The sequence below is a fragment of the Pseudopodoces humilis genome, chromosome 7 (assembly GCF_049639895.1).
Source record: "Pseudopodoces humilis isolate 2021_Gansu_Grassland_sample_001 chromosome 7, ASM4963989v1, whole genome shotgun sequence".
Lineage (NCBI taxonomy): Eukaryota > Metazoa > Chordata > Aves > Passeriformes > Paridae > Pseudopodoces > Pseudopodoces humilis.
This window is the reverse complement of record NC_142206.1, coordinates 40517289-40540232: the sequence shown is the minus strand read 5'-3', so window position 1 is coordinate 40540232 and position 22944 is coordinate 40517289. Positions and strand designations below refer to the sequence as shown.

General features: G+C 48.6%; 1 protein-coding gene across 1 annotated transcript; it reads left to right on the top strand.

The window, feature by feature from the left end:
* The first annotated feature begins 1995 nt into the window (after positions 1 to 1995).
* On the top strand, positions 1996 to 20038 carry TGFB3 (transforming growth factor beta 3). The gene is made up of 7 exons (XM_005520249.3): positions 1996 to 2710; positions 8214 to 8377; positions 9655 to 9784; positions 11182 to 11289; positions 12074 to 12245; positions 12720 to 12873; positions 15204 to 20038. The coding sequence occupies exons 1-7, from the start codon at positions 1996 to 1998 to the stop codon at positions 15360 to 15362; spliced, it is 1602 nt and encodes a 533-aa protein (XP_005520306.2). The 3' UTR covers positions 15363 to 20038.
* Positions 20039 to 22944: the final 2906 nt, after the last annotated feature.

Below are 22944 nucleotides of genomic sequence, written 5' to 3'. Positions count from 1 at the left end.
ATCTCCATCTTAACTAATAACTCACCATGCGGCACTGTAGCAAATGGATTACTGGAGTCCAAAGCAATCAGTTTGAATGCATTTAGTGTGACATCCAACCTGGCAGCAGGGTAGAGGAGGTCCCAGTGTGGAAAAGCATCCAAAATTCATTTCAGCAGTGCCTGGGGAGCTCTAGATCCCAACATCCATCCCAATCTACATAATAATGTTCCGTGGATAGTTAACGCCAACAGTCAGAATTTGCATCTTACTTCAAATCAAAATTTGCCTGACATCATCTTGGAGCCACTAGATCTTGTTACATCTTTGCTCCATCAAAGAACTCTTAATTCCTCTTCCCCAAGCAAAGCACAAGCAGACAGTGAGCAAACAGCCTTATGTCTCCTCAGAGCTGCACAAAAGGGCTCACAGGGTATCCAGCACCCCCAGCTGCCTCGTGGATTTCCTGTCAATCTGTTCCACGCTCCGTGTCTTGGGTGAGCCGCTGTCCTCCGAGCTCGCAGTGCTGTCCCAGCCCGAGGTCCCTGAACATGCAGGTAAAGGAAGGCTCCCTGCAGCTGTGCCCGGTGTTTCCAGATGCCTCCAGCTACACTATTGCCTGCTGTTGCTGGACACCACCACTCCAAGGGGCCACATGCCCCCGGGGCCACACCTCTCACAGACCATGAAGACCCAGGACTTGCTTCCACAGAGAGTTCTGCCCACACCCCACCTTGTCCACAGCCTCGCAGGAGTTGTACCTGCCCCATTTTTCCAGCGCACTGCCAACCCAGCACGTTGGCTGGCTCCTTCAGCGGCGCAGCCAGTGCTGCGAGCGGCTGCCATGGGCTGGGAGGGCACCAAGCTGCTGGCTCACGGGCTGCTCCTCTGCTGGCCCCGGGAGAAGGGCTGGGTGCTGGGGGCAGGGGCCAGGTGATGCCTAGAGAAGGGCTGTCGCCCGCTCCACGGACCGGGAACCCCCGTCTGGTCTTCGGGAGAGCAGGCATGGGCCCAGCCCGCGGCACTGAGACGGGAGGCCGGTGTGGCGAGTGGCCGTAGTGAGGGCATGCCCCGGGAGAGAGACCCCAGTAGGGCCGCGTTATGAATGATAACCATCCACGGCCGGCGCTTTGTCTGCCGCCTCTGGTCCCGGCCCACTCCGAGTGCAGCGGATGCCCGACGCAGCCACTTCAACGCAGCGAGGGCTGCCGTGACCGGGCACCCTCCAGAGCTCTCGTTGCCATCCGCCTTCAGGGCCGAGGGCATCGCCCTGAGCCTGCCGCCACCGCGCCGAATTCGGTCCGCGGGACCGCCAGCCCCGCCGCAGCCCCCCGTCCGCAGCGCGGCGGCCGAACCCCGCCGCTAGGCCCCTCCCTCCCTCGGAAAGAAACCACATCAGGAAAGTATTCGGGGTATTTTTAGCGGCTTTTAATGCGATTTCGCAGCTGGAAGCGGGAGGCGCCTCCCCGCGCCGCCCGGACCACCGCGAAGGGCCCGGCCGCCGCCGCGCGGGAGCCGCCAGCAGAGGGCGCGCGCGCGCCCCCGCCCGGGCGGGGCGGCGGCCACGTCGGAGGGCGCGCGGGGCCGCCCGCGCCGAGGGGCCCGGGGTGCGCGGGGGGAGGCGGACCCGGGGGAGCGCGGGGGGCGGGGGGGGGGGGGGGGGGGGGGGCGGGGGGGGCCGGGCGGCTGCTGGAGCCTTTAGCGCGGGGCTGGCGCGGCCGAAGGCCGGGCTTGGAGCTCCCTCCCCCCGTCCGAGCCCCGTCCCGGGGACGTCATGGGAGGGAGGTATAAAATTTCAGCGTCGGGGCCGGGGGAGCGGCAGTGTGCGCGGGCGGGCCGGTGTGGAGCGGTGTCGGTGCACGGACCAGGGCACGGCGGCCGGCGGAACGCACGGGCGCAGCGGACGGCTCGGCGGCAGCGCTCCCGGCGGGGAGAGAAGAGCCGCGGTGCCGCGCCCCCGGGCGCCGAGGGCCGGGCACCGGGCGATGTAGGGCGCGGGGCCCGGCGGGGGCATGAATGGTGCAGCGAGAGGGGCGGGCGCGGCGCTCCCCCCGCGGCGGCGGGGCGGCGCGGGCCGCTGACACGTGCGGCGGCGCGGCGCGGCGGGGCGCCCCCTGCTCCGCGGGGCGCGGGGCGGCGCATGGGGAAGGAGCGCGGCCCGGCGAGGCACGGCGCCTGCCGCTTCTCCTTGCGGAGCGCTGCCAGCTCTTCCTGGAAGTCCTGAGTCGCGCACGGCGCAGTGAGTTCATGCACCTCCTCGCCAAGCCTCAGCCTGCGGGTTCTGGGGAGGCTGCCGCCAGCACACCGCCCAGTCCCCCGCGCCCTCTCGCCGCCGCTCGGGGGTCTCTCCCCGAGGCCCCCGCCGCCGCCCCCTCGCACATGAAGATGTACGTGCAAAGGGCTCTGGTACTACTCTCCCTGCTGAGCTTCGCTACCGTGAGCCTCTCGCTGTCCTCCTGCACCACCTTGGACCTGGACCACATCAAGAAGAAGAGGGTAGAGGCCATCCGAGGGCAGATCCTGAGCAAGCTGCGGCTCACCAGTCCCCCGGAGACCGTGGGACCAGCTCATGTGCCCTACCAGATCCTGGCCCTCTATAACAGCACTCGGGAGCTGCTGGAGGAGATGGAGGAGGAGAAGGAAGAGAGCTGCTCTCAGGACAACACCGAGTCCGAATACTATGCCAAAGAGATTCATAAATTTGACATGATCCAGGGCCTCCCCGAGCACAGTAAGTGCGGGGCTCCCCCCGTGCCGGTCGGGGTGCCGCGCCCGCGGGGCAGACTGCCCGGGATGCCGGGCGCGGGGGAGGGGCGGCCGGGGCCGAGGGGCGCCGGGCCCCCGCGGAAGGGGCCGCTTCCCTGGCAGGGCGGAGGCGGGCGGGGGGCGCGTCTCCGCCTGGCCGCGCTCGGCTACGGAGGTGAGCGGGAGCCGCGGGGCTCTCGGGGACGCTCGGGACGGCGCGGGGCTTGGCCGGCAGTGGGGACGGTGGGTGGCAGGGTCCGGGAGCCGCATCGGCCCAGGCCCCGGCCGGCAGCAGCGAGCCAAGCCCATGCCTAGAAACCCATGCCTAGAGCCTTGACATCAGGACAAGGCGGGGAGGGGAAGCCGTGCGGGTGGCGGGATGAATGCTGCGCACCGGGCTGGGAGACGGCGCAGGTCTGGTGTTTGGGTGTCGGCAGGTAGAAGGTCTCCTCCCTGCTGAAGCTCCAGTGCCTGCCGCAGAGATACAGGCAACTGTCCGGTCCGTGCAGCACCGGCGCCCGCAGTAGAGAAGGTGGATAGGCACTTGCTGAAGAGACTCCTGCTTGGAGGACACTGATGAAGGTGTTAGTCAGATAGTGTGAGCGTTCAGAGAGCAAGCAGAAGACAACAGGGATGCTGAGCAGGTGTAAAGCTGACAGTTATGCCGAATGGACCCTCATGGCAACACAAGCACTGAGGAAACATGACAGATGTTGAGCAGGTGTGGAGCAGATGATGAGCAGGCCCAGATGTGGACACTAAACAGATTCAGGTGCAGAAGCTGAGCAGATACAAAGACAGAGACTGAGCAGACATGAACCGAAAGCAGACTGCAGATGCTGAGCACATGTAGGCACAAGCAGTCATTTTGGTTTGTTTAGGATCCCTTGGAATTGGAAAATGCAGTCATACCACTATCCAGGGTGTTCTCCTGTGATGTTGTGCCGTCCTGGGGACAAGATTTGAACAGCAGCAGTTCTGGGGAGGAGCCGTGACTTGGTGCAGGCAGTCTCAGAATGCAGTTACTCTGCCAGGTTTATGTTAATCTTGACATATGATGAGCTGGAATAAGCTACAATGTGGTAATGCAACAAATTTTACTTAATATCTAGCAGACTGCATTCCATATGGTTATGTGATTAGCTCTTAGCTCAGGAGACACCGAGATTCTAGGAACAGAAAGGGCAAAGGTTACTTGTATTTCAGTATTTTTGACCTACTAAAGTGTCATTTGTGAAATTATAAACTTATATGGGAAAACCAGGTGTCTGCAAAATAGTGCAGGGGGGAAGGAAATGGGGAAAACAAAGCACAACAGTGGCAAACAAAGTTAGGGGTGTGGATTTGGCTAAAATTGAGGAGAAAGTGGAATGAAGAAACAGTGCATGAAAATGAGTGATGACCAGGGATTCTGGTTTTGGGAGAATTCCTGTAGAAATGAATGATCCTGTCCCATGTCCTATAGGACACTGGGACAGTGGGTTCAAAAGACCAAGTAGTGCTGTGATTAAATTTCTGGGAGTGGGCAGTGTAGATACCACCACGCAGAGAAAGAGGGGACTGTAATTTGGTCACACTGGGGGAGACTAGCTCCAGACAGATTGTGGTGGCAAGAGACACACTCTTTTTTAAACCTGGGGAGTTTCATCGCTTACACCACAGCTGAATTTGGCCCCACATCTTCCGAAGTGGCTGGTGTTCAACTTTCCCATGACTCTGTCACTGTGCCAGGTGGTGATCTAAGAGCATAGAGCATGCTCTGAGCCAAAGCCAGTCTCCTGGGGGGGTGGAGGGGAAGGGGAGGACTACTCCATTGAAAGAACTGCAGTGATGATACAGACAAGTCTGAAATGTGTCCACACTCACACAAACTGTTCTAGCCCCGGACTATCAGTCAAGCGTCATATTGGCTCATAGAATCCATCCTTCTCAAAGATGCAAGGCTCAAAAGTGTGGAGATCTGAGGAGCAAAAAGAGCAGGGAGGAGAGCCAAGTTCTCCATTCCTTCTCTGAGCTGCCTGGTGACTCACAGCATGGTCTTTTCCCCTGTGCCTCACAGGTACACTGCCTGAATTAAAAGTGTTTTTCTTTCAGAGAATAACTCACTTTTGACCACCCATTCATTTCAGGGATCTCATAAAACTCAGGTGGATCAGACCCCCTTAACTACTGACTTGGTTATGTTCAAGCTTGGGAAGCATCTGCAACAGTCCTGCAAATAGCTTTTTGCTTATCTTCCTGAAGGAAAAACAGATGCCATTTTCCAAGGCAGCTTGAGAGACAAGGCAATTAAAGTCATGGGTCACTAGGGCCAAGCATGTATTCCCTCCAAACCTGCCACCTGCAGAGTTCCAGATGGATCAACGTTTTTCTCTAAGCTTACACAGCTTTGGCATGAAACACCTTGGTGATTCAGGGGTATAATAGAGAGTGAGGCAATACCTGCTCACAGCCTATCCTTCCTTCTCATCAAACTTGAACTGCACAGCCATCAGCCTTCCTGGAGCTTGCCGGAAACAACAGCTTTTTCTGCTGGATCTAGCAGCATGTGGTGAGCCTGCATCTCACTCAGAGCAGCGGTAGGAAGGTGGAAGCTCCCAAAAGAACCTGCTCTCTATCACATTATCTACATACAGAGGCTACTGGTCTCATCATTGGTGCAGTGAACAGCCCTGGGCTGTCAACTGCACAGTAACAGCAGGATCCTCATGTTGTGAGGATATGTCACAGCAGACATAGCCTGGCATGGGTGCACAGGGTGTCACTGATTCCTGGTCTTCAGGCTTGGTTATTGCCACTGAGAGTTGTGGACTGGGAGAACTTGTTGCCTCCAGGCTTTGTTCTGTGCTGGTGGTGAACAGATCTGGATTCCAGTGTGATTAACACATCTCAGCTGGGTCTGGACCAAATTCCCTGAAAAATCCCCTTGCTCCCTTTGCCTGTGACCTCTTGCAAGAAAGTACTTTGCCCCAAAGCTGTCAAGTTTCCTGGGAGTGAGGCCTCTATCCTGAACCCCGTGCTATGAGAAACAGGCTCCAGCCTCACAGGGCTTAGAGTGAAACACACAACAGCTCCATTTCAGCATTACAGAGGGCTTGTTCCCAAGGTACAAAGAGAACATGAAGCTTTTAAGGAAGGGAGAAGAGTTATTACTGTTTGCACTGGGAAGGTCTCCCAAGCCCAGCATCTTGAAGGTGAAGTCAGTAGAAAGCATGTGACTTGCTTTCTTTCACAGCAGGTGAAATACAATTGATGTAATGTCTTACCACCATGGCTGTCTAATTTAGCCAAAAACATTAAGGTGATGATAACACATTAGTTGTCTCTCATCTATCTGTGCTGTAGGACCATATCTGCAGCCTCTAAATAGATTGTCAGATGAAGCACTGCTGTTGAAAACATACTGAGCTAGACTGACCAGTGGTCTGATGCAAAAATGCTTTTCTGATGATAATTGGGACACCCCTTACAGCCAGGCAGTCAGGTCTGAAATGAAAGGGCAGGTTGTTAACAGCACTATTAATAGGGATAGGCGTGCAAAGCAGCTTCAGGGGCTATTGAAACCTATCTGCCTACATTTAGGACACAGAAGAGTAATCAGTGTTAGACTTTAGCTAGGAAGATGTCTTTGGGCACTTAATGAGAACTTGGGTTTTTGCTGGTATTTTCTGCAGCATCAAACCTTGAATTGGTCACAAGGCTGGAGTCCCCACAGTAGGTGTTTGTGTGTGGCAGGGGTACTCTTTGTGTGGCAGGGTTTTTGGGCTGAGCAGGCCAGCTCATGCCTGCAGTGGAGTCTGGCCTCATGGGATTCATGAACCTCTTCAGTAACAGCTGGAGACTAGTATGGGAATGCTCTTCTGTTCAGTATTACTAATGATAAATAATTACAAAAACTCCTCCAGGTAAAGCCCAATGTCAGCATCTGGTTGTTAGCTTATTGAGTAAAATTTCAACACCCTAAAAACACATCTTTGAAAACTGGCAGGGTCCTACTTGCTGAATTTGTGTGTAGCACAAGAGAATTGTGCTACAATTCAGCACAAGAGAATTCAGCACAAGCTGAATTTGTGTGTAGCTTCATCTCTGTTGGCATGAGTATACATCACTGTTGCTGAAACCATAATTTGGCATGGGAGATGGACCTCTGCACTCAGGTGCTATTTAACACTATCCCATTTTCAGAAGCTGTTTCTCAGGGGAGATAGTGATGGTGGGATCAAAAGAGGGGTCTGCAGGACTTCAGGAATGTAACTTGAAGGTTGTTCCAGTTAGGGCTTCTAGCCTATTTGTCACAGGCTGGAACCATGTAGTCTGGGAGTAGAAGTTTTTCTTTCTCTTTTCTCTTTTGATAGTTTCTCTCTTCTCTTTTGATAGTTTTTCTTTCCGTGTGTTTGTTTAGAAGCAACTTAAATATCAGCAGATATAAGAGCCTCCTGCTGCATTGGACGTCAGAGGTCATCTGAGAGGCTCTGCAGGGCTGCAAACAAGCCTGCATGTGGACATAGAGCAGGAACTTCTGTTTCCTGTCTGCAGGAAGCTTCCATGAGCTTCCTTCAAGGCTAGAGCTTTGAAGGCTAACGAGGTCAATAGGAGAGAAATGACAGCAACAACAGACTTCCATGAGACCAAAATGGTCCCTTCAACAAGAGTGTTACTTGCTCTTGAGGACTCTGTTTTGGACCTTAAAGGTTTTACCTCCTCTATTTTGAGGCATCTATGAAATGGGTTTTTCTGTTCAGCAGGCACACATGGAAGCAGAAAATTGCTGTATTATTTCCTGCCCATGTGTGTGATCTCCACAGGCTCAGTACTATTCATGAATTCCTTCTCCAGTTCATGACTGAGATGAGAATCAATTTTAAACCCCAGTTGTTTCAGTACACATTGGATAATCACTGCCTTAAAGAGTCCTTGACACCTCATGCTTTGTGTTTTTTGACACTGGGTGGCTTCCATTCTAGGAGGCAATGTCAAGATTTGTAAATCTAAGATTCAGCAGCAATGGCATCACTTCATATGTGGCTTCATGTCTCCATCATGAGCAGAATAACAGCATCCTAGCTGTTGAGAGTAGCCCCCACTAACTGTGAGGTTGTCCCATTGCCTGGTCTGGGATTGTCATCTTGGATGCAGCCAACTCATGAGTATTAGCAACATTTGATGAGCAGGGTTAGAAGACACAATAATAAACATACTGTGGTTGATCTCTACTGATTCTTCATCTTGTGGCATTGAAATAATGATGGCGGTAGTGGGAATGTTTTCAAAATGTTGCAATGTAAACCAAATTTGAGTGAATTCATCCTGTGTTATCTTGAGCTAGATAGCCATGTTTCACAGGTTTGCAAGATTTTTGCAAGATGTTTGAATTGAAAGTTGTTTGAATGACAAGTCTCTACTGGAAAGCTCTTTCTCAAATAATATTTATTTGAGATCCTGCCCCTCAGAGATGTGGTTCTCAGTGTTTCTATGTCTCTTTCTCCTAGACGAGTTGGGCATTTGTCCAAAAGGTGTCACCTCCAATGTGTTCCGCTTTAATGTGTCATCAGCAGAGAAGAACAGCACCAACCTATTCCGGGCTGAGTTTCGGGTGCTGCGCGTGCCCAATCCAAGCTCCAAACGCAGTGAGCAGCGCATTGAGCTCTTCCAGGTGAGTGTTCTTATCACCTTCCCCAGTGTCTGAGCCCAGAATAGCTTGACTCCTTAATGGTTGTCTCAACTGGTACATGCAGAGCCATAGAAAAGAGAAGAAAGTGCATGTTGTAATCCAGGCTTCTTCCACCATATGCAGTGATACAGTCACCTTCCTTTCCTTTTACAATGTGGTGCTGCTTTCACCCACTTGGAAGGGGAGCCCCTCATCAGTGGAGCAGCTCTGGCCCATGTCACATCATGTGTAGGACCCTTGGCAGTTTGATGCCTTTGACTGTTGCAGTACAATTGGTACTAATCCAATGGATGGAGCTCTCTGTCTTGTCACTGATTTACTAGAAAAACAGTGCTTGCTTTCAATGTTCCTTTCAGCAGCAGCTCCCCAGAAGCACAATCCAGATACTTATCTGGAGTTTTCTTTGAATTTAGGGACTGACAGAATAAGGTCTGGTTCATGCTTGGAAGTGGCAATAGGCTGAACTGGACCACCTCATGATACAGCTTAGCATCTCAGCTTAGCAGCACACTCCCACAGGCTCATGTCTGTCCACTTTTCCATAAGAGTGCAGCTAAAATTGTCTTTGGATGGTAGTTCTTGAGGACTTTGTGGAATCCAGCATCAAAGGTCAGAGCAATTCTCCACCAGATGACACAACTGACAAGGAGATGATCTCAGAGCTTCTCCATAGGTTCAGTGGTCTGTGGAGTCAGCCCGGCATCTGCAGGAAGGAACACCTTGAATATGCTGTGGTTGTCTGTCTGGAAGTGGGACGAGATGTCAGAGCAGAGGCAGAGGTCTCCAAACCTGAACAGCCCTGGTGTGTTTTGACAAAAGTTGAAGAGTGTAGGACACAGTGAGAACTCAAAAAATTGGCTTCCTGGGGAGGTGACTTGTGGCAAGATGCTGTATTTACCACTGGTGGTTCTACTCTTAAGTCCAGATCCATGTTCCACAGGTGTATACAAAAACAAATCTATCCATTAAATGAACTGCTGTGTGCTTCTGCCTCTATATGTGTGCCCCCAAAACAACTCTGAACTGAAAGAGGTGGGCTGCTTAGGACATAGAAATAAGCATGGTGTAGATCTCTGGAGTTCAAGCTGGTTGTGAAGCATGTCCCTCTCACCTGACCCAGGGTATTCCTGGTGTCTCACTTGCCAAGACTCAACCTTCTATATTAGATTTTAGCAAGTTGTGAGAGAAAAAAGACTGAAGGCTATTCCTTCCTTCTGCATGGCACTGGCTGATTTTTTCTACCACTCCTTCTGACACAGATCCTCCGGCCAGATGAGCACATAGCGAAGCAGCGGTACCTCAGTGGCAGGAACGTGCAGACACGAGGCTCTCCCGAGTGGCTGTCCTTCGATGTCACTGAGACCGTGCGTGAGTGGCTTCTGCACAGAGGTAGGGGTCTTATCTGGGCTGGGTGTCAAGGCATCTATAGAAATGGGGATCAATGTTCACAGAAGTATCTTTCTGCTGCCCTTGTTCACAGAGAGGACAGGTTCTTTCAGTGTGAGGACAAGCCTTCCTCCAGAAAGCTTCCTCAATGTGTGACATTTGCTAGATTCCTGGCTCTATCCTGGAGGCCCCACCATGTAGCTCTGTGGGCTGAGTCAGAACAAGGATTCGCTCCCTGGAGGAAATTCTTTACAACTAAGCTCAGAGGGGACCCCTCTAAGTGATCATAGAAAATGACAAATGCTTTGCTTCAATTTTCATGCGAATTAAAGCAAATGTAGTATGGGAAAAAGCAGCAAGGATCCTAGTTTATTTAGCTGTGTACAGCTTGTCAGGTATAAAGGTGAGGAAATACCAGAGGCTGACACACCTAGACAGATGGAGGCTTTAACACTGCAGAGAACATACCTCTGCAAATGCTGGACAGCCCAACAGATAGTTATGGGGCAGTTCCCAGCAAGAACACTGACCCCATTCACAGCTGGAGCATAAGGCATCGTGACTCATGGCTGGATTGGCCTCACAGATAGAAGCTAGGTGCCACTGAAGATTGGAATGCAGGTACTGGCAAGCAGCTGCTCCCTGGAAGGGTAAGCTGTGAGCCTGCAGGCTCCTCCTATTTCAAGCAATCTACGTTGTGTCCTGATAGCTGAAGTTCAGAGCTGGAACTGCAGCACACTAGCTGACAAGACATCACAGAGTATATATAGTGCCGAGGAAAAAAGATGCTAGGCACCTTGTCAATGCCCCAGGAAGCCAGATGTTTTAATTCATGGCACAACATAAAAAAGGAGCTTTCATAAGAGTCTTATGTTCCTGTAGTCAGGCCCACACAGCATGACTGGTCCAGGAAGTTATTATGAAAGTAGATTTGCCTCTGGAAAGTCTGTGTGACTTAGACTGCTAGCAGTTCAACAAAACAGAAGGTTGCAGCTGCTGAGAAAAATGCTTCCAGTAAAATTACTTGTCCATATCCAACTTGCTTATTTTCAGATTTCTTCTTCAGACACTAAGCAGAAGCCAAATAATAGGTACTGAGGATGGCAAAACCAATTTAAAAAAACAGCCTAAAAAAAGTAACAAGAAGCACCCTTCTTATCTCTCCAGAAAGTTCCCTTTAGCTAGAGCAAGGCTTTTGGCAAAGGTGAAGCTAGTGGATTTTTCTTCCTATTCTCCCCAAGGAGCATCTGTTCCTCAACTCTGTTAACATCCCTGACTTTGAAACCAACCCATTGTCTAGGAGTTAGCACAGCATGTGTAAAACTTCCTTAAAACTTCGTTATGCCAGGAGCTGTCCCAGCTGAGAAAGGCTGTTACTCACAGAGTCATCTTCTTTGCAGAGTCCAACCTTGGTCTGGAAATTAGCATACACTGTCCTTGCCATACTTTTCAGCCCAATGGGGACATCTTGGAGAATCTGCATGAAGTCCTGGAGATCAAGTTCAAAGGTGATAAAGAGCTGGGTTAGGGGAGGCTGTTGGGGAAGGGAAAGCCTCAAGCCATATAATGAGGTCTTGCTTTGTGTATTCAAGCACATTACATTGTGTAATATTTGTCCTTTAAAACATACACATCTGGGTTTGTGTATTCATTATATGGGTATATCCACTATACACATAGGTTACAAAAAGAAGTAAGGACAGGCTGGGTGGGTTTGTATGAGTGCCTGCAGAAAGGAGTATTTTTATATTTCAGCGTCTCTCTGGGAAGTTCAGCTTCATGCCTTCTCAGATTTCCACAGAGCCTCTGCTTTCCAGTTAGGGTGACTGAAACACAAGGAAGTTAGGCATCCTGTGTGAGGTGGCTCAGAGAGTCAGTGGCTTGGCTGGCCTAAGAACTAGAAACCTCCTGGCTTGCAGCCTTGGGCAGCAGCCACTGGCCCCCACAGGCTCCATTTCTGAGGCTGTTCTGCAGAGTGCCAATTATCTGACATCTTCTTTAAGCCATTCATCTTCCTGCCTGTCCTGGGACTGATGCCAAGAGTGAGTGGGATGGATTAATGGCCCCACCAGCAGTTTGCAAATGGTAAAACAGGTGGCCAATAAGCCTCTATTTCAGGCCTGCAACAGGCAAATTCACCAGAAATAAGGGGGTCTCTGTGAGGGAAGAAGTAGATATGGTGTCTGAACCTGGTTCAAGAGTAAGCATGAGAGTGTTAAATGTATTGAAAGGTCTTGTTGCATCCTCCACTTCCATGCTGATTTCTTCTTTGTGGATCCTGTTTTTCTTAAGGCATTGACAGTGAGGATGACTATGGCCGTGGGGACTTGGGACGCCTGAAAAAGCAGAAAGACTTGCATAATCCCCACCTCATCTTGATGATGTTACCCCCACATCGACTGGAGAGCCCCGTTTTGGGAAGCCAAAGAAAGAAACGGGCCCTGGATACCAACTACTGTTTCCGGTAAGTGAGAAACCTGCTTGGATCTATGCCTGAGGTGGGTAGGCCTGGTGAGACCCCATGCCACCGGAAAAGGCAAAGCCCTCCAAGAGGGTTGTGGGTCACCATGGTGCCAGAAGGGCCACTGGCCAGTTCAGCAGAGGTGCTGTGTTCTTCTGGTAGAGACAGTGGTTCAAAGAGACCCGCGAGCACCTTCCCGGAACACAGGCTGGGCAGGGCAGCAGCCCCGTGCCAGCTGCTGGAGCAGCCAGGTGCTGCCTCGCAGGGGTGGTGGGAAAGGCGCCTTCCAGCAGCACGAGCAGTGCCTGGCTGCTGAGCTGCCACTGCTGCCTGGCTGTGCTGCTCCTGGCACTTGGCACACGCAGCCACCATGTCCCACCAGCACTGCTGGTACGAGTCCTGCTCAGGAATCTGCATCTCGCAACTGCATGCAAGGCCCCCTGTTTTGATTCACTGTGTTTCACTCCTGTGTTTCAGGAACCTGGAGGAGAACTGCTGCGTGCGTCCTCTGTACATTGACTTCCGACAGGACCTTGGCTGGAAATGGGTCCATGAGCCTAAGGGCTACTTTGCTAACTTTTGTTCAGGCCCTTGTCCGTACCTTCGCAGCGCAGACACCACTCACAGCACGGTATATCCAGTATATTATCCTGCCTGTGTCTGTGATCCGGCTTTTGTCTGTGATTGCCCCTTTCTCCTAAGTCTGATCAATATCCAGTCTTTTCAAAGCAGCATAAGCAGTTCAGATCAATATTTGTGAAAAACATGCCAAGGAAACTGCAGAAAAAAGCCTGGGTGGCTCAGCCGGGAAAATATGCTTGCTTTGGAGTCAGTATTGAATCTGCTTTTGGGCAAATCTTGAGGAGAAAGATGCTGTTGTCTCTTGGATAAGATGTGAAACAGCAGGACTGATGTTTTTAGGGTACTTGCTTGGCCATGGCCGTAGTATTAACTGAATTGTTCACATCAAACATCAGTTCTGGTAATTTTCTTCTTCCTGAATTTCTCCTGCAGTTTGCACTGGACAGAGGATTTTTCTACACTCTGTGCCAGGTTGTCATGAAAAGCTGTTGTGCAATAGTACGTGCCTGCCATCTGCTCCTAAAGGGGCAGCTATAACTCAAAAATGCAGGGAAATCCATGTCCATTTCCAGAAGAACACAGCCATTCAGTAAGATCTCCTTTCTCACAGGTATCCTTTCCAGGATAAATATGCATAAATCCTACCTGACCTACAGCAGGGAGGAACCTACTAGGCAATGAGATATTTGAGTGAAAATTTGGCAGAAAGCAAACATCCTTAGGTAACTTATAGGCATAACCTCTGGTCAGTCTTTGGAAAGAATACAGTCTAAGCCTGGCTAGAGCGGAAATAAAAAAAGGTAATAGAATAGCACAGGCTTGGGAAAAGTATCAAGAGGAAAACATTAAGGATCAGACAGTCCACTGCTGAAGCAGGGGAAAATCCTGTGCTTCTGTCCACAAAAGACAAAAGGCAGCAATCCAGATAATGCAACATCTCACTAGCAAATTGACTTCAGATTTCACTAAAAAAAGCTACTGGGAAAAGCAGATTCAGCTGAAGAACAAATAACTAGATAAAGATGGTATTTCAGAAGAGATGCTAACATTTTCTTAACTTCTTGACAGTCTGCATAGCAGTAAGGTTCACTGAAGCTCAAGGACTAATATCAGTGGGAACAGCTGATCTGTGGGAATGAAGAAGTGAACAGATGCTGGGCAGTAAGCACAAGACAAAGCAAGGGAATGAACAGCTTTGAAAGAGTAATGGGCATGTAGCTTTACCATCTGGTTGTCCTGAGAAGCTCTCCAGAAGGTAACTGGACTGAATCAGTGTGAGAGAAAGGAGACTTTAGAATGACTCGTAATGATCTTAAGCAAGAAAGGAAATGAGCAAGCGTTAAGGTCAGTGAAGTGATCAAAGAAAACTTTAGAACAATATAGCTGCTGACAGCTTGCCAGCCACTTAGGAAAGACATGATGAAAAGAAAACTTCTCACCAGTCTGTTTAACTTGCTGTTGAGTAGTGGCCCCAGAGCACGATACCCTGTGGTACAGCCAGGGGTACTTTGCTTAGGATCCCAGAGTTTCTACCACAACAATAGTGATTACATGGATTTGGATGATAGAACAGGATGTATCCTTGGCATCTCTCATCTCATAAAATACAATGTGCCAGACCCTGTCATTTATATCAGATAAGCACTGAAGAGACCACACTAGAGCAGGTGAGATCATGCTCACTGAGAAGTGGTCACCCTGGCAAGAAATGTGGCAACTGTTCTGTAGTGGTTACATGGCTGTAGTGTATAGTCATCTGTGGGCTGAGGCCAGCTGGGAGGAAGAATCCAGTGAGGTCTCACAGGACACTGTTCTGGCTCCAGTATTATAGTGTAATGACTTGGAGGATGGAGTGGAGGGAGAAGGCATCAGATAGTTCAAAGCTGGGAGGGAATTGTGGATACTTGAGCGGACTGGCATCCATCCAGTGCTATCTGGAGATGTTGGTTGAAATAAGCAGCATGGATATTCTTTCTTCTGGATTCTTTAATAGAATCCAAGACAGCATGGCCCCAGGCTGGTTACACCCAACCTTGTTAAAAGCAAAAATTGTGACACACTGCTGTACCAAATTAGAGATGAAAGGACACAACTGCTTGCACTCCTTCAACCCTTAGGTGTCAGCCACAGAGAGCAAGGGCATTACAATTAGAAAAAAACCCCAAAATACTCTTAAGAGTCAGGCCAGGGCAGGTGAGAACCTTTAGAAGCAGGCCATGATCAGGAAGCGTCAGGGGAGTATTACTCATCTCAGGGAAATACCTTCTGATGAGCATAGTGCAAACACCTAGAGACTTGTTGACTTGGCAGCCCCTTCCTGTCCTCAAGCCACTTAAGTGTATTCCTGACCTTGTCACAACATTTACTTTGTTCCTGCAGGTGCTGGGTTTATATAACACGCTGAATCCTGAGGCATCTGCTTCACCCTGCTGTGTTCCCCAGGACCTGGAGCCACTCACTATCTTGTACTATGTCGGGAGGACCCCCAAAGTGGAGCAGCTCTCCAACATGGTGGTGAAATCCTGCAAGTGCAGCTGAAAGGCCCCCTGGCCCACCCAAAGCCAAGGAAAAAACTGTCAGCACCCACTTTCCTGCTCCCAGGCTAACACAAAGAGAATTGGGGGTCAGAGACTACTCATACTGAGGGCCAAGTGCCAAACCTTGGGAGTCTGGCAGCCCTTGGGGATTTCTTCTGGAACACTCCTTGGTCATCTTGGCAGTGTAATGTTCCTTCTAGGAAATGCTTTGGTGACACAAAGGCCACACTCTCCAAAATGGCTGGACAGTTGGTGCAGAAGAAAAGGATAATGTGGAAGAACTGCTGTGTATTGTGATACTGGGTGGTTGAGATGAGAAAGGAAGAGAATGAGAAAGCAGATGAAAGGGAGAATGGAAAAGGGGAGATGTTTTCTTTTCTTGCTTTAGCTATCTTAAGACCTCAGCCCTCCCCATTAGCCTGAAGTATTAAAGGTTTTCCCTGTAGGAAGAAACTTTGAAGGTTTCCTTAAAGAAGGAAAATGCACCAAGCAGGGAAGCTGCTTATAGAAGAAGTGCTCAGAGATACACTTAAGACTTTTGTTCCTCAGAGCTGTGCTCCAGGAGTCCTGCAACTGAAACTGTGTCTACCAAAACCTCTAAGTTCAGTTGACAGATACTGGCTCTTGGGTTCCAAATGCCAACTGCAAGGCTCCCACTCAGCCTACCAAGGGTGGGCAAATACAAGGAAAGAGGGTGCTGAGTCCATTTTCAGAGGGACTGATGTCTCCATTCAGCTCTTTTACCTTCCTGCAGTTTCTAAGAGATTGTTTCGGGGTCGGGGCAGGAGCATCTGTGGGTACCTGAATACTGGGCCTATTCATCTGTGATCTGATATACCCTGAGGACCTCTTGTCTGTTGTAGTTTGTGAGGTGCTTTGGGGTGTTCTGCACCTGTTCTGCATGATGACCTAAACTCGGTCTCACCTGCCAAGACTTAAAAAATAGTAATCTCAAAAACTTTGTAAAAAATAAATATTTGGGGGGGGTGGGGGGAGATGCAAATTTTTTCACAAGCAAGTGTTTTGTTGGAGGGTTAGATGATTTGCTGGTTTTAAACTGCTACTGCTGGGGCATACTCAGTCTAAAATTTTTACCCTTTCCAAAATGTTTCTTTAAAAGAACAGACAGAATTTAGGTCAGCAAGAAAATCCCAAAATGGAAATTACTTATTCCCCTCAAAGTATACCTGGTGTAAATGTGCCCTGTTCAAACCTAGTCCTTCAGACATGTACATCACCACTGGCATCTGCTTTTGATAGATTCATGTAAAGCTCCCCTCAAACATGAAACACTTTCAACAATACTGTTTAAATATCCACAGCAATGCAGTTGCCACCGCTGACAAATGTCATATGTCCATTTGAAGATACATATGGTCTGCCAGTACAGACCTGTACATCCAGGTAAATAACACACCCTTCTTCTCATGTACTGATGTGATGCTCATAAAAAAGATTGCAGATGCTGCCCAGGCAAGAAATCAGTGGGTTAAATGGGTTTTTGCAGCCATAGATACCCCCAGAGGTAAAAATCTCTGGTACTGAGTGCCACATGAGATTCAGAGGCTGTCTCTGACTTGTCAAAACACAGCTACTTAAAAGTCATGTTCTAGAGACCACCGAGGTTCCTCCCAATCAATTCCTGGTCCCCAGCAACTGAGTGTAAAATGACACTTAGCTGGTTAATCACTTGCAGCCAGGGCTCTCCATGGTCAGCTCAGAGTCCAGCTCTTCCATCAAGCTCTTCACAATAGTGGCTGCTTCCATATAGCTCGTGTGAGGCTGCCGAACCATGTAAACTCAAATGTCTTAATAAACCATAAACAGCCCTTCCTGAACCATCACCAACTAGATACAGGTTAGCAAGGATGGCTCAGAGGAGGCAGACTGCCAACCTGAACAGGGCTGACAGAGGCACTCCCCAGAGCTTTGTGCTTTTCATCTCTCTGGGGTTCCCTGACCTGTGTGATTGGTGTGATGATGAAAGCGCTAATCATTCCTGCACACTACAGTACTGCCGTGTCCTGTGCACCTCTCCATGCCCAGGCTTCCCTGCCACCTGCCCAGGGAGGGAGCAAATAAATGCATTATGACTACACCACCATGCTGATAGATAGGCCAGTAATTTACTAGCTACAAGAGTGTGTATGGGAGAAATCCAGATGCCTATTGGCATAGGAATTCTCTCTGATCTCCTTTTAGTAGCAGCCTCAAGGGAGCTTTTGGTTTACAAGCTGCAAGTTCTTTGGTCATTGTTCCTCCCGAGCCTTGGGCTGGCTTTGCTCCCCATCCAACTGAAGGGCTTCCTTGCTAATAAATGGGGAAGCAAGGAGGGGGAGCTGCAAAGGGTTGAGCTAGAACACTTGCACACTCGAAGTTCTGTGTGGCACTTGGAGCACGGACCACCCAGGGATTAACCCTGGCAGCCCCTTGAGATGGGACTGTCTTACTAGCCCTTGTTCACTGCTGCTCCTCAGTGACAGGAAGGGGTGGCAGAAAGACCAAGCCTTTTGCCTCTTGACAAAGGAGACAAAATGGCAACAGAAAATAGGGGTGAAGAGTCCTGGGGTGTCCAACCAGTACAGACACAGGTACACTCATGGGAAGAGTAATTTTTGAAATCAAACACATTTCAGTTGCTGCTTTTCTGTTCAGCCTTCCATTTCAGTAACAACATTTGAGAATTAGATTTGTGAGACAAGCTCTGAATTCATTTTCTTAAAACGAAAATAACTTCTATGGGTGTTTTAACTATAATTCAGCAACATACTAGCTACATGGGACTTAGTAACAGATTGAACACACTCCTGGGCGCCAAGTGTACCAAAATGTTTCAGGATACTTCTGTGAGAAGGCAGAGGGCAGTTACTCTGCTGTTACTAGCTAGCAAAGTGAAGAAGACAATGGGAAAGAAAAAGTGGGCTCTTCGTTGCCAACACTGAATACAGCTCTCAACAGTTCCCTTTTGTTGTTTTCAGAAACAAACAAAAGCTGATTAAAACAATGCCAGCACAGTTTGTCTCTTTAACAAAGATCAATGTTTAGAAAGAGTGAAAAAACCCTATTTTGCAGAGCCATAAGGCAGATCCTACACAGATGATCAACCAACCATGTGTGCAGCCCCTGTTTCTCTGTGGCAAACGATTATAGTATGCAAAAGGCCTAGACCCAAACTTGAACACCTTGTTTTTCAGGCTGTAGTGCACTGTAGAACTCTGAGAGGAACACTGCTTCAGTGAGTACAGAATGTACACTTCTACCTCAGCTAAGAATGGTCTTTGCAGACTAAATGAGTCTTTGTTGCCTGGGCTTTGAATTGGATGGTCTCTAGCAATCCCACTGCACTTACATAAAGCCTATCCCTGTTACCACCATGTGAACTGGGATATGCTGCTTGGTGTTTCATCTTTCCATGTAACCAACAGACATCAGTACACTCAGAAAGATGGACCGTGCCCAAAAGTAATAAAAGACAAACATACCTGTCCACTCCTCTGGCAACATCACAGCTCTGTTCTGCTGGGTCCTGGGAAGTCTTATATCTCTGCTATAGCTATCAAATTTTCATTTTCTCAGTTCATAGATCCTTTTCTTATTTTCTGCGCTGCTCTGGAGCTTTTCTGATCCATGACTAGAATGTCCTCACCAGACCAAATATACGGGAATTCTAGCTCAGGTTTCTTTGTAAATGCAATCACTACAGCCATCCCATGAAGAGGATCAATTGCAATGTCTTAGGAGGCAGATGTCTTCAATATGATCTCAAGTCCAATGCAGGGCAGGCTGAGTATCACAGTGACCAGAATGCAGCTCTAGAGCCAGCTCCACTGTGCAGATAAGGTTTTTTGCCCACTACAAGTGTTTATAGTGGTATACAAGAGAACATACGTGTACTCACAGAATTCACAGAACTCACAGAATGACTAGGTTGGAAGAGACCTTCAAGATCATCGAGTCCAACTCAGCCCTAACAACTAGGTCATGGCACTGAGTGCCACATCCAGTCTTTTTTTTGAACACATCCAGGGATGGCCACTCCACAACTTCCCTAGGCAGACCATTCCAGTACTTTATCACTTTCCATGAAAAACTTTTTCCTAATATCCAACCTATATTTCCCTTGGCACAGCTTGAGACTGTGTCCTCACCTTCTGTCAGTGGCTGCCTGGAGAAGGAGACCAACCCCACCTGACCAACCAACCACGTTTCAGGAAGTTGCAGAGAGTGATAAGGTCATCTCTGAGTCTCCTTTTCTCCACGCTAAACAACCCCAGCTCCCTCAGCCATTCCTCACAGGGCTTGTGTTCCAAACCCCTCACCAGCTCATTGCCTCTGAATGTGCTCAAGCATCTCAACATCCTTCCTGAACTGAGGGCCCAGAACTGGACACAGCACTCAAGGTGTGGCCTCACCAGTGCTGAGTACAGGGGAAGAATGACCTCCCTGCTCCTGCTGGCCACTATTCCTGACACAGGCCAGGGGCCATTTGCCTCCTTGGCCCCCAGGGCAGACTGCTGGCTCATGTCCAGCTGGCTGTCACCAGTACCCCAAGGTCCCTTTCTGCCTGGGCACTGTCCAGCCACTCTGCCCCCAGCCTATAACGTTACTGGCTTGTCTTTTCTAATTGGTGACTGAAAGGCAATGAAGTCAATCTTGAAAATACAGTTTTCAATACATATGGAGTCAGCAGTGTGGTATCTACACAGTTGGAAAACTATACTACTTTGTGGTCTTAGTGGCTGCCTATAAGCTACATTAATAGTCATTTAGAATAACAGCAGCAATTTGGATATAGTGCAAGGATGCAAATATGCCTTCTAATTCTTCAAAAATAACATCTATTATTTTTTACATTCAAAATCAGTAGAAAATATTGGTCAAAAGCTGTATAAAATTACTATGTTTAGTAGAAAAACACCCAGACTTTCACATCTCTGCTTTACCCGTATTTTAATTAAATTATTTTAAACCCTGGTTAATTTCTTATGCAGTTCCAGAAGTGACAGATGGAAACAACGAAGTTCAGTGCCTTTTGTCCTCTCTTGAAGAGGGGCTTCAGACACAAATGCAAGATCTTTTATCATGCATCAAGTCAACAAGTGATGAGACAGTTTACTCATTATGCAATAGATTGTCTTAGAAATGAATTTTGGTACATCAAGAAGAAACAGAGCAAGCAAATGAAAACAGTTAATTAATGGTTGCCATTCTCTAAATGACAGTAATGCATCTGAGATGCCACTTATGCTCATAATTACAGAAAGAATATGGTACAGCACTTTGGATGTCACAGTGTGTTTCCAGGAAAGACCAATTTCAAAGATTAAAGATCTCAATTACTTGGCTGCTTTATAACACTCTTTTATTAGGCTGTGTTTCTTAGAAAGATACAGAGATGGTCTGAAGGCATTCAACCAAGCAGCTGGGCCCTTTCCACCACTGGCCTATGATTTAATGAAAAATACACTTAGGGATAAGAACCTTTCTATCTAGTAATGAATAATGGTTTCTTTACAGTGGTGATTTATGGCAAACCATTCCTCCCCTCCCCCTCCAGCCCCCCCCATTATTGGTTTCCCACATCCTGAAAACTTAGTGAACAGCTTCCAGGCAGAAACTCTGTCCCCTGTGCTGGTTTATGCTGATACTGTTAACTTAAACCAAGCAGTATCAAGTGGTACCTTCTGAAGACAAAGACTTATTTCTCCTTCTTTCAGGAGGGTTGTGATCTTTGTGCAGGGTGATATTCTTTGCTTCTCATTCCACTTAATTGACTAGGAAAGTTCATAGAATGGTTTGGGTTGGAAGGAACATTAAAGATAATGTAGTTCCAACCCCCTAACATGGACAGGGACACCTTCCATTAGACCATGTTGCCCAGAGCTTCATCCAGCCTGGCCTTGAACATCCCCAGGGTTCCAGCATCCCCATCTTCCCTGGGCAGTCTGTTCCAGTGCCTCACAAACCTCACAGTAAAGAATTTCTTCCTAATATCTAATCTAAGTTACTCTTTCAGTATGAATCCATTCTTTCTTGTCCTGTCACACATGAAGTTGTAAAAAATCTTTTTGTCTTGTAGGCTCCCTTCAGGTACTGGAAGGCCCCAGTTAGGTCACCTCTAAGCCCTCTCTTTTCCAGGCTGAACAAATCCAATTCTCTCACTCTGTCTTCACAAAAGAGGTTCTCCATCCCTGTGGTCATCTGGGTGTCCCTCCTCTGGACTTGCTACAACAGGTCCCTGTTCTTCCTGTGCTGGAGTCCCCAGAGCTGTACACAGCACTGCTGGTGGAGTCTCAGCAGAGCAGAGCAGAGCAGAGCAGAGCAGAGCAATCCCTTTCCTCACCCTGCTAGCCCACACTGCTTTGGATACAGCCCAGGACACATTTGGCTCTCTGGGCTGTGAGTTCACATGACTGGCTCATGCCCAGCCTCTCATCCACCAGCACCCCCAAGTCCTTCTCAGCAGGGCTGCTCCGATCCGTTCATCCTCAGCTTGTGCTGATACCAGGGTTGCTCTGACCCAGGTGCAGCACCTTGTACTGGCAGCTGTTAAAGCTCATGAGGTTCCTTATGGCCCCACTTCTTGAGTTTGTCCAAGTCCCTCTAGATGGCAACCCATCTTTCAGGTGTGACAGAAGAAAAGGAAGATGCCTTATTGCTGTCCACATGGGGCCAATACAGGAAAAAATTAACATGCAGGCATTAGGTGTGTTGCAGAAAGCAAAGTGGACTTCCTTTTTCTGGTCTGCCAGCATTCAGCCATTTCTCACTTGCTGTTTAGATATTCACTCATCAGATTCAGAAATGAGGCGTTATAATAATATATCATAGCTAGTGCATATACATCACTTGATGAAAGAAACCAGCTGGGTCATATCAAACCAGATTTCCTGACATTTTTCAGGAAAGATTTATTTTTTCTCCTGAAGTTATTATCCTCTTCAGGAAGCAGACAAAACAAAGATTTGCTGTGCAGGCAGGGGCATATCTTACAGGATTTGTGCAATGCATGTAGTGTAATGACCAGGGAATGTCATGGTAGCCATGTCCTCGCCCTTTGTTGAAACAAAATTTTGGCCTTTTGAAGTGCTGAAATCCTCTTGCAGGTTGACTAGGTGCTTGGGAGAAATCCACTGTTTTCAAGGATTTGTAAGAAACTCCACTTGCAGAGGAAAGCAGTAGCAGACAGTCTGACTCACAACAAGAGTCTCTGAAAGACATCCAGCTTGCAACAAGCTGCCTTGCATGACACAATTTGACGTCTGCCCCCTCAGAAGAGACTTGCTACATAAATCTCTAAGTATGCTTCAGGATCTGAAGATCTCATTTAGATACTATCATGCTAAGTGCTCTGTGTCATGCTAATCTGAAGAACAGGAAAAAAACCAAACAAAACAAGCAAAGAGAAACAAAATAAAAGAGATGGCAATAAAATGTCAGGAAAGTGTAGTGTGGCAGCAGTTACATTGTGCTGAATACACATTTTAAATTGTCTTAATTTTTGTCTATTTTACCTGCCTTCATTCTAAAGACCTGGGCCACAATTTGGCAGAGCAAGCCACCAATCTTTATTCTTGTATCAT

Excerpts from the sequence above, each read along its gene's own strand:
- TGFB3 (XM_005520249.3), top strand. The coding sequence starts at position 1,996 with ATGGTGCAGCGAGAGGGGCGGGCGCGGCGCTCCCCCCGCGGCGGCGGG. Across the intron at positions 2,711-8,213 it reads CCAGGGCCTCCCCGAGCACA|ACGAGTTGGGCATTTGTCCA; the intron begins GTAAGTGCGGGG and ends TCTTTCTCCTAG. Across the intron at positions 11,290-12,073 it reads CCTGGAGATCAAGTTCAAAG|GCATTGACAGTGAGGATGAC; the intron begins GTGATAAAGAGC and ends GTTTTTCTTAAG.